Source organism: Euprymna scolopes, chromosome 28, assembly GCF_053919585.1.
Source record: "Euprymna scolopes isolate OS-2025 chromosome 28, ASM5391958v1, whole genome shotgun sequence".
Taxonomy (NCBI): Eukaryota; Metazoa; Mollusca; class Cephalopoda; order Sepiida; family Sepiolidae; genus Euprymna; species Euprymna scolopes.
Window position 1 is genome coordinate 82615668 of NC_136509.1, and position 15686 is coordinate 82631353.

Consider the following 15686-nt stretch of genomic DNA (forward strand, 5'->3'; position numbering starts at 1 on the left):
ATAAAAAATTATATAAACTTAGTAAGGAGTCTATGTGGACTGCTCAATGTTTCAACAATTTATCATCAGGACTCCGATTGCATCTCAAATAAATTTTGCCACCTGATAATGGCAACAAAAGCAAAAATACAATAAAATTTCTCACAAGTCCTACAAACTTGGAAGACTTCGGGGAAATTTCATTTTGTTTTATTTTTGTTTACAGCATTACAATTTAGATTTCAATAAATATTTAATTTATAATAATAATAATAATAATAATAATAATAATAATAATAATAATAATAATGAAAATAATGATAATAAAAATAATAAAATAATAATGATAAATATTAGTGTTGGGACGATTAATCAGAATCGAAAGTCTGAAAAAAGTTATAGAAAAATTTGAACAATTTCCAATTCGAAAACAATTCTTTTGTTTTGGTTGTTTTACGGCATGCTAAACCTTGTCAGGTTATTTAATGCCGAATCCAGTAATTTTGAAGAAAAATTTTTTAATTGAATATTTTTTTTTCAAGTCGGGTTCTATTTAACCCATAGTTGAGACTCTAACAGGTACTACCACTCCAGACCTGGGAGCAATGGCAATTAAAGGGTGGTTTCACACTCCTCAAAGCCCGCAAGCTGGGGCCTCACCATTGGATATAGTTTAAGGTAATATCCAGGATCAAAAACAACTCTCTTGCTTTATTTAAAAATTATTTATGTCCCATGAGTGCTTCTGATAAAATTTATTAGATTTAAACTACTAGTAAAACTAAAGTTTATAGATCATAACGAATTCATAGTACCGGTAAAATGGCAAGAGTTAAATTGCCACAAGTTGATTGATAGGAAAAATAGCTGAAGTAAAAAAAATATAAATGAGATTCTCCATGAGAATATCAAAATCTTGGATACGATACATAATGGGAAAATATTAAGTTTGTCAAATTAAACAGAAAATTATATCTACATTAAAAATTAGATGAGGATTTTCCATTACATTCCCACCCAAATGAAATTCTAGCTTTTTAGGCGATTTTAGAATTGGCAGTACCTATGAAGATCATGTTATGGTCAGAAAAGTTCAGGCAGTTTATGGAAAGTGCCAAAAGTGCTGAAACCCTAAGTGTCTTAACTTTAATACAAAAAAAAAAATCATAAAAACATTTGTTGGCTATCATATATATATATATATATATATATATATGATAGCCAACAAATGTTTTTATGTTTTTTGTATTTTTTTTTTTTTTTAATAAAAATACAGCTGATAGCAAACTAAAATTTTTAATTATTTTTTTCTATTTTTTATTGTTTATTCTTCAAATCAAGAAAAATACTTACTTTTTTGTTTTATATATATATATATATATATATATATATATATATATTTAAACAAGCAAAAGTAGTTAAATTCATTTCAAATAAACCGCGCCGGAGACTTCTTAAATCTGCGCTTATCGCAATTTCAAGCACTATTAAACAACATGGAGGTTTCTATAACATAGCGCCATTAATAAGTAAACTGTTATTAAAAGAACATTATTTAACTGTGGACACAGGTTAACTTTCTCACACCATTCAAACACCCCCTGTAATAATTAACACATAATCTTAATCAATAAATTACATAAAAAAACACTCATTTCATTTCTGTTACAAACTTATATTTAAATTTCAACAGATATATCTTTTTCCCAATAAGAATATAAACTTGCGTTCATAGTTTTAAAATTAAATTAACGACTATATGACGTCACTAAAATTTCCTTCTCTTTAACAGCGCCAGCCCCCCTTCCTTTTTGAATTTCCAACATCAATTTTCCGTTTCTCTTAAATAGAACTGCGTCACACTGTGCATGTGAAACATTTTCAAATATTTTGTACTGGTATATTTTTTGGTTTCTTAATCTCATTCACCCAGAGGAAGTCTTGAAATAAAGACGAAACGTTGGTGAACACATAATACGGTTTGTTCCTTTATATATATAAAAACAAATATTTTCTTGATTCGAAGAATAAACAATAAAAAATAGAAAAAAAATAATTAAAAATTTTAGTTTGCTATCAGCTGTTTTTTTATTAAAAAAAAAAATATATATATATATACGAATTTTTTTTCTTTCGTGATTTGATTTTTAATTTTCTGAAAGTTCTGTAAAAGTTGCTCAATTATTATTCAAGAATATAGTCTACATTTTTCAATTAATTTTTCATTAAATTAGCCCCATACTGACAGAAATAATATATATTTCTGTAGAAAAAATTAGGTAGTGTTTGCACAAAAAAGTCACAAAAGCTTTGTTTCCAAATTAAAAAGAAAATATCTAAATTAAAAAGTAGACGAGAGCTCTACACTAAATACCACGCACCCTTTCTGAAAAAAAAAATTTACTTTTTATATGATTTTAGAATTAGAATCAGTAATTGTATTGAAATTGGAAATTTAAAACAAATCCGAGAAAAATATTTAAATTGTCCCATCACTAATAAATATTAATTCAAGTCTCTTATTTTATTAATATTGAAAAGATTTTTGTCTGTCATGGAGGCAGCAATATTTTACGGAAATGAGATTGAAGTTATTTTTTTTCATATTTGATCTCTCCTAATGATAAAAAAGAAAATTAATTTTTTAAAACACACAAATATTAATTCCCTGAAACATTTGGTTTGAAAATAAAACTTACAGAAAAACTTTCGCAAAATCTGTAATAGATTTATAAAAAAATTTTTAATAGCAAGAAAACCTAAAAAAAAAAATTAAAAAAAAAAAAAAAAAAAAAAAATCATGCTTTATACAACAAAATTAAATTAAAGTTTTTAAATATTTCGAGTGGTCAAGATAATCAGGTTTTAAATCATTGCTTAGAAAGCAAATGATCTATCTATAGAAAATTAGATTTGGTTATAGATTTTTATATACAAGATTAGCTTCTAAATTAATTAACTGATCATTATAAATTTTCAAACTCACCTGGGTCATATTTAGTTTACTTTTGTTTTATACAGCAGAGGGAGGAATAAAAAAAAAAGGTGGGGGGTGAAAGCCCTTAATGCAAATTCAGATACCTTTGATTTGGGGAGGGCAGAAGAATTTTATCAAAATGTCTTTAATTAAAAGCGATTTATTTACGTTCATATTAATAAAAAAAAAAAAATCGATTTGGGAATTTTGAGTAGGACGACCCTTGAAGTGATTGAAGATTCTAGTTAGAAACTGATAGACATATATAAGGTACAGTGACAAGAATGACCATAGACCCCCACCCCCTCCTTTTGAATGATCTAGCGCCTAATTTATTTTTGTATTTTTCAGAAATAAATAAATGTTTCAAATAACACTGTACAACAAATTGCAGGTTAAAAAAAAGTACATGCCACATAAGACCAGAATCCTGGTACTGAATCTGACCATTATTTCTCTAGATTAGGCGCCGTTATTATTAGTTGTGAGTGAAAACAAAACAGTACTATGAATCATATTTTATTATTATTAATTATTATCCCTCACAGTTGGGAGATTCTATTTATAATCGCTGCTGCTAGGAACTGACGAATCAAATTAATTCACATTCTGCTACGAACCAATCAGAAATCAGAATTGCTCCATAAAAATTAAACCTTTTTTTAACAAGCTTGCATATGTTTTCTTCGTGTCAACACGAGAAGGACCTTTTGTTCTTTTTTTTTTTTTTTTTTTTTTTTACATAGGCGTCACCACTTATCAAGGCCGATAGGCCACTCAAGGATAAGGGTTAAAGAGTGTAAAGTAGTCAAAAGGACAATATAGTAATCGATAGTAATGGAAGTTCGGTAAATTTGTTAACTAAAGTGGAACGGCTCATCAGAAACTTGTTCACGTTGGACTTGAAGACAACCATATTATAGACAGCTGGAAAGCAGGAAAACGGAAGACAATTCCACAGGTGTGCAGTTCTAAGAAAGAAGCTTTGATCATGGAATCTATGTTTAGGTTTAGGCACAGATAAAGAGTGTGGAAAATTATTGATAATGTTTTCAGCTAGTCTAGTGTTTCTTGTGAAAGTTTGGCGAGGGGGGACCATAGATTGAAGCTCAGTCGAACACTTTCCATGAAAATAACGATAAAGCAGAGACAAACTCGCAACATCTCTTCTGTGAGATAGAGGTTGCAGTGAAGAGAAAAGGACATCTCCCACCAGGCCACGAAGTCTATTTTGAACCCTATCAAGGCAGGACAAGTCTTTTCTAGCAGCTCCTGCCCATATGTGGCAACAGTATTCCATCCTTTGGCAGGAAAATTATAAAGTCCGGAACCTGTACTGAACAGCTGTCTACTGAGAATTCGTTATCTCTAGAACTTGTATAGAATAACTAACCATCAGCAACTCTTCTGAAACCAAGCATGGCTTCCAACTCAAGGTTGGGTATGAATGAAAAAACAAAATTGTCAGTTAAAAACATTTGTTTTCTTCACCCTCTTGTGTTGAGTATCATCCTACCTTTTTATAATTCAGCAATAGTCTGCCAACATAGCAGGGTTCCATTTTCTCTTTAAAACGTTTCTCCATCACAAAAATATCCTGATTCATCCATAAAATTCTTCGTAAAATTCTTGAGAGTGGCAATTTTGCAAACAAAAAACAAAAACTTTACCTAATTCTACAAAAAAGTCAGAAACAAATATCCATGCCATTGTGCACATAAAAATGGCCACAGATGTCCTGTACTTTCTTTGAGTGTTGCACAGTAATTATTTCATGAATTTTCAGTTTCTATGAAGTATTTTAAAGAGTTTTAGTTTGCAAATTCAAATATTTCAGATTTACATTAACTTGGATCCATATAAACAGAACTATTGTCATCTGGAGATATAGCTCAGTGGTAGCGTGTTCGACTACAGATTGAATGGTCCCCTGTTCAAGCCTGGTAATACCTCACCATTTGTTCTTATTAATGAGTTCAATTTATGATAAAAGAAGCGGTACCATTTAAAATTGCTGCAAATCATTTCTTCGTTCACATATTTTAAAACTAAACATTAATCAGAAGTGACTTTTCAAAGGCATTCAAATATTAGCTGACGCGATATTGTAAACAAACATAAACGGAATTCGATGAAGAATATTATCATTATTTATTTATTTTATTTTTTATGAATTAGTCCACTGGCCAAATTAATCCTCATACTATATAATATTCAACAGAGGAGTGATTCTATAATATATATGCAATCTGCATAAATTATTGTTTAAGCATATTGTATGACTGGGCAATGCCTGGTGTTCAGTTAATAAATATATATATATATATATATATATATATATATATATATATTTAAATCCCCGAAACAGTGCTTCATGGTAAACAACTGATGATCCCTTGAAAAATAAAAAAATTGGTATTATAGTAAATTCGAGAGAGTTGATGCAGTGATTGCAGGTGATTAAATGACACTGACTAGATGTTTTTTTTTTTTTTTTTTTTTTTTTAACGAATGATAAAAAGTAATTTTTTGTATGGTTTCAAATGTTAAAAACTTCAAAGACTATATATATATGAAACACTAGTGTCAGTAGGTCTAAAAGAAGAATTATTATTTAATAATGTCTCCTTCTCCAACATCAGGGGTCTTCGTTCTAACCTTCCAGAGGTTGAAACCCAATTACAGGAGACTAAACCAGACCTTTTATTTTTAAGTGAAACTGGCATTGGACAGGCTATTTCCCTAGATGAGTTTGCAATTTCAGGATACTCTAACTTAACTTCTAAATCTGACCCCCAAGATCGCCATGGGCATGGAATATGTGCCTATATTAAAGATAGCTTTCCATGTGGGAGGGACATCTCCAGGGAAGATCCTAACTTACCCTATATGTGCTTCCGGGTTGCTTTAGTTCACACTACTGCATTTATATTTACTCTCTATCGCCCCCACAACAGCGGAGTTACTATCTTTCAAAGCATATCTGAGAAAATTGACCAAGTCCTTTCTACTTATCCTTCAGCTAACATTCACGTATGTGGAGACTTCAATGTTCACAACGTCGAATGGTTGACCCACTCAAACAAGACCGATGATGAGGGGAGGTTCTGTCATGATTTCTCCATTGCCTATGACCTCACTCAGATTGTTCAGGAACCTACCCGTGTGCCCGATAATGACGGCCAGTATGCGAGCCTACTAGACCTTTTTCTCACAACTTGCCCTGAACTATGTTCAGTTTCTGTTCTGTCGCCTCTTGGATCTTCCGACCACTCTGTTGTATCAATTAAGATAAAAATGAAATGTAATAAGTCCCCAGACGTACCTCTTCATCGTACAGTATATCGATACACTAAGGCTGACTGGGATAGCTTCCGTACATTTATATCTGATCTACCTCTGCATTCCATGTTTAAAAAGGATGTGTCCTCTATAGTATTAGACCTAACTGAATGGTTAACTGTAGGTATTGACCATTTCATACCCTCTAAAAAGTTTCAGCAAAAACCTAACAGCCAGCCATGGTTCTCTCCAGAATGTGCTGCTGCCATTGCGCACAGAAATCACTTTTTCCACTGCTTCAAACGTAATAGATGTATGGAAACTAAAGCCGTTTTCAGGACTGCCAGCAACCATTGTAAGAAAGTAATAAGGAACGCAAGAGTGTTATATGCTCAATCTGTTAAGTCCAAAGTAGCTGAGCAGAGGCTTGGTTCCCACCAGTTTTGGCAAATAGCAAACAGAATCCTGAATAGAAGCGTGTGCTCCATCCCAACTATTATCAATGGACCTGAGGTAATCTCGTCAGCATCAGACAAAGCCAAACTCTTTGTCAAGAACTTTGCAGCTAATTCTACCCTTTGCGACCAAGACCGCCAACCTCCAATATTTCCTCCTGTATCAGAAAACACGCTATGTGATATACGTATATCTGTACGTGATGTTGCGAAGCTAATCAAAAACCTTGATTCGAGTAAAGCAACTGGCCCTGATGGTATTCCAATTATAGTACTCAAAAAACTTCAACCTGAATTAGCGCCCATACTTACAAAACTGTTTAAACGTTGTCTTAAGGAGAATAGTTTCCCATCTCCCTGGAAAATCTCATCAGTATGCCCTGTATTTAAGAATTCAGGTGATCGCTCATCCCCCTCTCAGTACAGGCCAATAAGTCTCCTGTGCGTCATGAGTAAGTTGCTAGAATCTGTGTTAAATACAGAAGTAATCAAACATCTCAACAAAAATAACCTTCTTAGTGACACTCAATATGGTTTCCGTTCTGCTAGATCTACAGCAGATGTCCTTACAGTTATATCGCATAGGATTAGCAAATCTCTCGACGGTGGCAATCTTTCTAGGGCAATTGCTCTTGACATATCTAAAGCCTTTGATAGGGTATGGCATAAAGGTTTACTTCATAAGATCGCTAGCTATGGTATAGCTGGAAAAGTCTTCTCAATTATTAAATCATTTCTTTCTGATAGGTTCATAAGAGTAGTAGTTGAGGGGCAAAAATCAGAAGCTCACAGTATTAATGCCGGTGTCCCTCAGGGATCCATCCTGGGCCCAACTCTTTTCCTGATCTACATTAATGATCTTCCAAATCATATCCTTACATCATTTGTAGACATTTATGCTGACGACACTACCATTTATGGTACCACATCTAAGACAGTAAACGACCAAGTTCTCTCCAATTCTCTCTCCTCTGATCTTGAGCACGTAGTACAATGGGGAAAGGAGTGGCTGGTTACTTTTAATGCATCTAAAACCAAGCTTCTCTCTTTACATCATCAACATTCTAATTCACATTTGTCATCAATTGAAATGAATGGCTCTCGTCTTCAGGAGGCCTCAAGTTTTGACAAGCTTCTGGGCTTGACCATTACTCCTGATCTTAAATGGAACACGTATATCAAATCTGTTGCCAAGGCCGCTGGAAAAATGGTGGGATCTTTCTATCGATCCAGTAGATATCTCACTGCTGATGCTATTCTCTACCTATATAAGAGCCAGGTACGTCCAAGGATGGAATACTGTTGCCACATCTGGGCAGGAGCTGCTAGTAAGGACTTGTCCTGCCTTGATAGAGTTCAAAATAGACTTCGTAGCCTCGTAGGAGATGTCCTTTTCTCCTCCTTGCAACCTCTATCTCACAGAAGAGATATTGCGAGTTTGTCTCTGATGTATCGTTATTTTCATGGAAAGTGTTCAACTGAGCTTCAATCTATGGTCCCCCCTCGCCAAACTTTCACAAGAAACACTCGTCTAGCTGTAAACACTATCAATAATTTCCCCCACTCTTTATCTGTGCCTAAACCTAAACGTAGATTCCATGAACAAAGCTTCTTTCTTAGAACTGCACGCCTGTGGAATTGTCTTCCATTTTCCTGCTTTCCGGCTGACTACAATATGGTTGTGTTCAAGTCTAAAGTAAATAAGTTCTTGATGAGCCGTTCCATATAAGTTATTAAATTTACCAAATTTTCATTACTAATGATTACTATATTGACCAATTTCTACTGTACACTCTTTAACCCTTATCCTTGAGTGGCCTCTGGGCCTTGATAATGTGGTGATGCCTTTGTAAAAAAAAAAAAAAAAAAAAAAAAAAAAAAAAAAAAAAAAAAAAAAAAAAATTATAATTATCAAGCTCCTTTAAGAGTACTTAAGGATGGGCACTGTCTGAGAAGTATAAACCAAGAGGCAGTCAACTAGCATTTATGCAATGTTCAAGACTTCTGTCATTCAAACACTCTGGATTGTCTAATGTCTGCACCTGAATTGGATGTTTATTATTAATAGGGCTGTGACAACAGCATATTCTTTTCATTGTTTTTACTCTTGAGTATATATCCGTTAATATCTTCTGTTTTTATAAAGACTGACGTGGTTCTCACTTAATTAACTGCGGATATATACTCGAGAATCAAAAAAAAAAAAAAAATGAAAAGAATATGCTGTTGTCACATCCCTAGTTATTAATTCCCTTCATTCTTGTGGCAATTTTTTGGTGGGTCGGAGGTAGAGACTTAGCAAATGGCTTTGTGGCTGAGTTCAAATCTCCTGACCGGCAGGAATTGTCATCCTACTCTGATGATTGTGTGAGCATGAAATACAAATATCTGTAGGTATATAAAAAAATAAATAAATATTTACTAGTTTATTATAAATATATGTATAGGATACACATCACATTGTCAGAGACATTTGAGAGAAAAAAAAAATATTTATATTAGGTTGGTGCAAAAATGTTTTGACGTTTAACTAATATATAACATTATTTTTGCACGAACCTGATATAAAAAATATCCTTCACCAAAAATACTTAAAACAAAAATCCCAAAGAAATTTCAATGAAAAATTTGAAGGTGTCAACGTTAAGGAATTAAGGTTAGCCTTGGTTGTAAAAGATTAGGTTTTGAGCCGATCGTCATAAGGTTTACCTTGTTGACTTTCAATGTATTGTCATCAGCCTGAAAAAATGTAAAAACATTTTTAGTTGATAGAACCACAATGTTTCTTTTAGGATTGCAAAAGACCTTATTAATATAGGTTTTCCTGGTTTTTGTTTTAAATCATTGGAACAACATACAAAAAAATATACTTCAATGTAATTAGCCACGAAAAAATTTATTTCATTAAAATGGTTGTGTTTATTAAATGATTCATTTTAGTAATAAAAAAAATACATAAAAATCGCTATTTAACTGATATTTTTGAGATATTTATTTTAGTTTCATTTTCTTAATGTAAATCTACTTGTATAATTTAGATGACTACCCTCATCTTAATCATATTAATGTTTAATATAACTGATCTGTCTCTCTCTCTCTCTCATATATATATATATAAGTGAACGTGTCTGTGTGTGTACATTTCCCTACGCAATAACTGTCAATTTTCAGTCTATAGACACGAAATTTGATATACAGGGTACTGAGATTTGGGAAAATCTTTGTAATCCGTTTTCGGCCAGAAATTTGGCTGTTAAGGGGTCAAAGTTCAACGATTTGACCTTTGAGAACTCTACCAAACTCCTCTGCCAATTTTGAGTATAAACAATTGAAATTTTAGATATAGGTTCCTTGGACATGGATCTAACTTAATAACTTTATTTGAGCCAAAAACAATAAATGTTAAGGGGTTATAATAGGAGTCAAAGTTTTAAAAAATTGTTCGTTTTTTTTTTTTTTTGTTAAACATACACCTCCAAACACCAGGGCAACGCCGGGCTGAAATGCTAGTATATATATATATATATATATATATATATATATATATATCCTCATTTTGGTGTTGATTAATAGTGTCTATCTGATGTCTAATCTGGGGCACATGATAAAAAGCGTATTCAAATATAAAGAAATTGTATCGTCTTACAAACAATCATACACTGTTGATGTTGAGTTCTCGGTGCCTTAATGGTTTTCTATAAATCATTTTACCATTTGCTTATATATATATATATATATATATATATATATATATATAAAGCAAAAATATATATATACATACATATAGTAATCAAACATTGTTAAAAATAACATTGCTTCTGCTTAATTATACCGTTTTTATGTTTTCAGTTTTTCTGTGTTAAATATAAAGAAAAAGTAATAATGTATGTTCCATATATATTCTTCAGAATCAAAAAAGCTTATGATACATAATTTTATTATTTTAAAGTTTAGAAAAATTTAAACCTACGTTTTTCTTTCATAGAAGAATAATCAACATTATTATGTCAATATTGGATCTTCCATCTATGGACTCTTCAGAAATTCCCCCAAAAATTTATTCTCAGAAAAAAATACATAGCACAGTAGTAACAAAAATAATTTTACCAAAAACAGTCATACTGATTACATTTCAACTAAGGGATGTTCAATGGCAGACTTCCCATAGCAATAGAGCAACGAAACTTGGCACAGTTATTAGTCTTTCTCTACACAGCAACCACCCCAAATTATGCATTTCTTCCAATCGTTTAATGCCGTTTCAGAGACTTTCTGTGTAGAACACCCCATGTTGGTCCTCCAAGCACAATGTGCATTTAGAAATCAAGGCTGCATCATCTAAGATGCTTTCCTTTAAAAAAACAACTTCATGGCTGAAAAGAGGTCAAAGTCAGAGAGTGGAAGATGAGGAAGGGTAGGGGGAAGGGGAGAGGATTTCATAACCACATGTTCGTTCTTCCGATCTGGCTACATGCACATTGTGAACCAGGGTGTTATCTTGCAGGAGGAGGATATCTTTGGTAATCTTATCCTTCTTCATGATTTTGGTAGTTTTTCTTAATTTCCTCAAAAGTGAAGTATAATAGGCTCCTATAATTGTAGTACAGTTTGCCATGAAATCTGTCATCACTACTCCGTCCTTGTCCCAGAAGACTGCGAGCATGTCCTAGCCAGCAGAAGGACACACCCTTGCCTTCTTTAGAGTTACTACTTATCAAGGCTTGAAGGCCACTCAAGGATAAAGGTTAATGAATGTAAGGTGGTAGTAATCGTTAATGGCGTAAATTGGGTAAGATTTGATTATTTATAGGGACGGCTAAACAAGAACTTGTTTACATTGGATTTGAAGGCTACCATGTTGTATTCAACTGGGAAGCAGGCCAGTGGAACCATAGGTTGGAGTTCAGTTGAGCACTTGCCATGAAAATAATGATAGAGCAGAGACAAGCTTACAACATCTCTTCCATGGGAAACAGGTTGCAAGGAAAAGAAAAGAGCATCACCTACTACCTAGGTCTCAAAACAAGTTCTAAACTCTATCAAGGCAGGATAGGGGGCAGCGAGCAACTCCTGCCCAGATGCAACAACAATATTCCATTTTAGAACATATGATACAGATAGATGATTGCATCAACAGTGAAATATCTACTGGAGTGGTAGAGTGATCCAGCGATCATTTTTCCAGCGATCTTGGCAACAGATTTGATGTATGTGTTCCATTTCAGATCAGGAGTGAAAGTTAGTCCCAGAAGCTTGATAAGACATGGAGCTTCCCGAAGATGAGAGCTATCCTTTTAATTGGAATAAGATAAGGGTCATAGTGATGATAATGAAAGGGGAGAAGGTTGGTTTTCGATGCATTGAAATTACCCAGCCACCTTTTTCCCCATTGCACTATGTTCTCAAAATAAGAAGTAAGAGAATCAGAAAGATCTTGGTCAATGCTGGCCTTTAAAGTGTTGCCATAGACTGTGGCGTCATCTGCATAAATGTCTACGAATGATCCAAATGAATGAGGAAGTGGTGAGTCCAAGTACTTCCAGTGCATAAATTGGTTTTGGATCTCTGTATCATAGTGATAGATCCAGGTTTCATCCTTACATTAATGAAGATATGAAATAAAGGGTGCTTATCCAGTTTATGACCCAATTTTCAGCAATTTTATGTTGGTATCGTCTGGCAGGTTAGGTAATCAATCGGAATATGCTGAAACGAAAACTGCCAGACAATTAATTCAAAATACGGCATTCTTCCCTGTTCTCCAGGATACAAATGACTTTCCAAGTAGAAAGCCATTTTTAACGCGGGGAAAGCAAGTAGATTTTACATTGACATAGCGTGTTGAGAAACATTTTTGGTTTTAAAAAAAATTTAGTTGAGAGAATTTCATGCTTTCATTAAAACTTGTCTTGTGACAACTGATTGGATAATTGCTTCAGCATTTTCCAACTGCTTATGTAACAGGAAAATGTGAAGGAAAATGCCAATACAAGTTTGCTGGAAATTAGGTTGTAAACTGCATAAGTACCCTTTATTTGATACTATGTTCAATAATTTTCAAGGGAGATAATTTTGATTATTATTATTTTTTTAATTAGATTTATATTAAAGTGACTTATACGTTTAAAAAGAATACTTAGATTATAGCTGCTGGAGAACAGTCATAAAAGGATAAAACTAACTAAACAAACTCTTTGAATATATTCGGCACTTCTGTACGACAGTGTCATGAGGCGAATGTGTGTATTTCAGTTTCAAGAACGGCCGATAGAGGGCGTTTCTCATTCAAAGAACAGGGGTCGATAACTCGTACCTTTCTAAAAGTTTGTGCGAAAAAAATGTTTCTAAAATTATATTTTGATATATTTTTATACAATGTTATTGTGAAAAAACACCAAAAAAAAAACAAAAACAAATAATTATGTTTCTACATTTCATACAATCTTACAAGAAAAAAAAATTCTAAAAAACAATCTATAAATGTTTTGCTTTTCCTATATTTTTGTGTTATTGATTTCGTTATAAATTTTTGCATTTTCAGAGACACTTGTTTATTTAAAATAAATATTAAAACATTAAAATTATATTTTTTATACAATAAATATTTCGCGTTTCCTATATTTTTGTGTTATTTATTTTGTTATTATATATTTTTGTGTTTTCAGAGACACTTGCTTATATTTAAGGTTCACAGAACGGCCAATAGAGGGCATTTCCCATTCAAAGAACAGGGGTCGATAACTCATCTCAATTGACACATACCACTGTCGTACAGAAGTGCCATATGTAAAAATTGGTTTGAATTGACAGGAGTGTTTTATGGCATATCAACCTGAGGCTTAAACGGGATAAGTACTAAATAAAAAAACAAAACAATGAATGCTTCTCGTGTTAAATTCATAAATATTTAAAAATTCCCCCATCTACCATGAGTTGAAAATACAATTTCTCAGTCAGCATCCAAAGGAACAGTATACATGTGATATTTTTCAGGCCATCAGGTGAAATTTCCTGTGCATTTAGGAAAATGAGGGTATTGTATAGTATGATATAAAATAATGTATACATGAATATATATTTATGTATATATAATAATGAATATTTAAAAAGGACTTATTGTAATGATTTATTTAAATGCTTGTTATTATTATAAAGTTTTATCTGAAAGGATCTCGAGCTTTTTGTATGTAGTAAACCTAATGTCTTGATAGGATCTGTATGGGATTCGGAGATTGATTTTTATTGATATAGACACATCAGATTCAAAGATTTTTTTTTACACACAATATACATGCAAATGCAAACATAACATGCTTATTATAAAGAAAAAAAAAAACAAACAAAAAACAGGAAAGAAAAAATAAAAGAAAGAGAAGCAAAGACGAATGAAAAGAAAAGAAAAACAAAATGAAAAAAAAAAACGAAAAACAAAGAAAAACGAAAAAAATGAAAAGAAAAAAGAGAAGACGGGGGAAAAAGAAGAGGGGGGGGGAAAACAAGCAAAAGAGAAGATGTGAAAAAGAGAAAAAAAGATGGGGAAAAATAGGGGAAAAATAGGGAAAAAAGAGGGAAAAAAGGGGGAAAATAGGGGGAAAATAGGGGAAAGAGGAAAAAAAGAGGGGAAAGAGGAAAAAAAGAGGAAAGAGGAAAAAAAGAGGAAAGAGGAAAAAAAGAGGAAAGAGGAAAAAAAGAGGGGAAAGAGGAAAAAAAGAGGGGAAAGAGGGAAAAAAGAGAAAGAGGAAAAAAAGAGGAAAGAGGAAAAAGAGGAAAGAGGAAAAAAAGGAAAGATGAGGAAAAAGAGGAAATGAGGAGAAAGAGGAAAAAAGGAGAAAGAAGGAAAAGGAGAAAGAGGAAAAAGGAGAGAGGAAAGAAAAAGGAGAAAGAGGAAAAAGGAGAAAGAGGAAAAAGGAGAAAGAGGAAAAGGAGGAGGAAAGAGGAAAAAGGGAGAAAGAGGAAAAGGAGAGAAGAGAAAAGGAGAAAGAGGAAAAAGGAGAAAGAGGAAAAAGGGGAAAAAGGAGAAAGAGGAAAAAGGGGAAAGAGAAAGAGGAAGAGAAAGAGGAAAGAAAAGAAAAGAGGAAAGAGAAAGAGGAAAGAGAAAAGAGGAAAGAGAAAAGAGGAAAAGGAAAAAGGGAAAAAGGGAAAAAGAAAAAGGGAAAAGAAAAAGGAAAAAAAGATGAAAAAAAAAGAAAAAAGGATGAAAAAAAAGAAAAGAAAAGGAAGAAAAAGAAAAAAAGGAAGAAAAAGAAAAAAAAGAAAAAAGGAAGAAAAAAGAAAATAGGAAAAACAGAAAAGGAAAAAATGGAAAAACAGAAATTTAAGATAAAAAAAGAAAAAAAGTTAAAAAAATAAAACAAAAGTTAAAAAAGTAAACAAAGAAAAAAGTAAAGAGATAAGAGGTAAGTATTCTAAAAATAAGGATATAATTCTAAACAGACAACACAGAAAGCAGCAATAGCAGTGTTTATGCAAGTATTAAACATTTTTTTTTAAATATTAGAAAAAAAAAAAAAATAAATAAATGAAAGAAAGCAGTAAGCATCAACTCACCATAATGGGGCCCCTCTGTTGATTAACGATCCCCACAAGCTTGTCTGAACGACACGGCACCCTCACCTAAGGAGGCAGGAAATATAAAGGGGCAAGACCATCAGTTACAAGGACAGGCAAGCCTCACACAAGAAATAAAAGAACCGAGAGAAGAGAATAAGGGGGAGAAAATAAGTTGGCGTATTTAAAAAGAAACAAAAAAGTGACGAAAAAAATATGATCATATGCAAGCTCGTGGATACCAAAATAGGATCAATATTTAAACATTTTTTTAACCCATTAGTGCTCAGTCGTGTTTTTTTGGATAAAAAGCATAATTAACCATATTCCAGCAGTATCTGCAGGAATGTGACGATGGCTAAGTAGTTAGCGACACCGACTGATAACCTGCGTGCGTAAAGTTTGAATCCATTTTGTTCCACAGAAATAACTTTCCCTTAGGGATG

General features: G+C 32.7%; 1 protein-coding gene across 11 annotated transcripts in view; it reads right to left on the minus strand.

Moving 5' to 3' along the window:
* Positions 1 to 15686, minus strand: part of LOC145249704 (protein DENND6A-like) — a 242388-nt gene that overhangs the window by 57531 nt on the left and 169171 nt on the right. For 4 of the 11 annotated variants that reach the window (XM_080111566.1, XM_080111565.1, XM_080111560.1 and 1 more), the window contains exons 8-9: positions 15241 to 15306; positions 9403 to 9432 (exon numbers count right to left, since the gene is read on the minus strand). The exons of 2 other annotated variants lie outside the window; for them this stretch is intronic. In XM_080111566.1, coding sequence (XP_079967692.1) covers positions 9403 to 9432; positions 15241 to 15306 — 96 coding nt within the window. The remainder of the gene's footprint in view (positions 1 to 9402; positions 9433 to 15240; positions 15307 to 15686) is intronic. 5 more of the 11 variants (XM_080111562.1, XM_080111569.1, XM_080111563.1 and 2 more) reach the window with 2 other exon arrangements.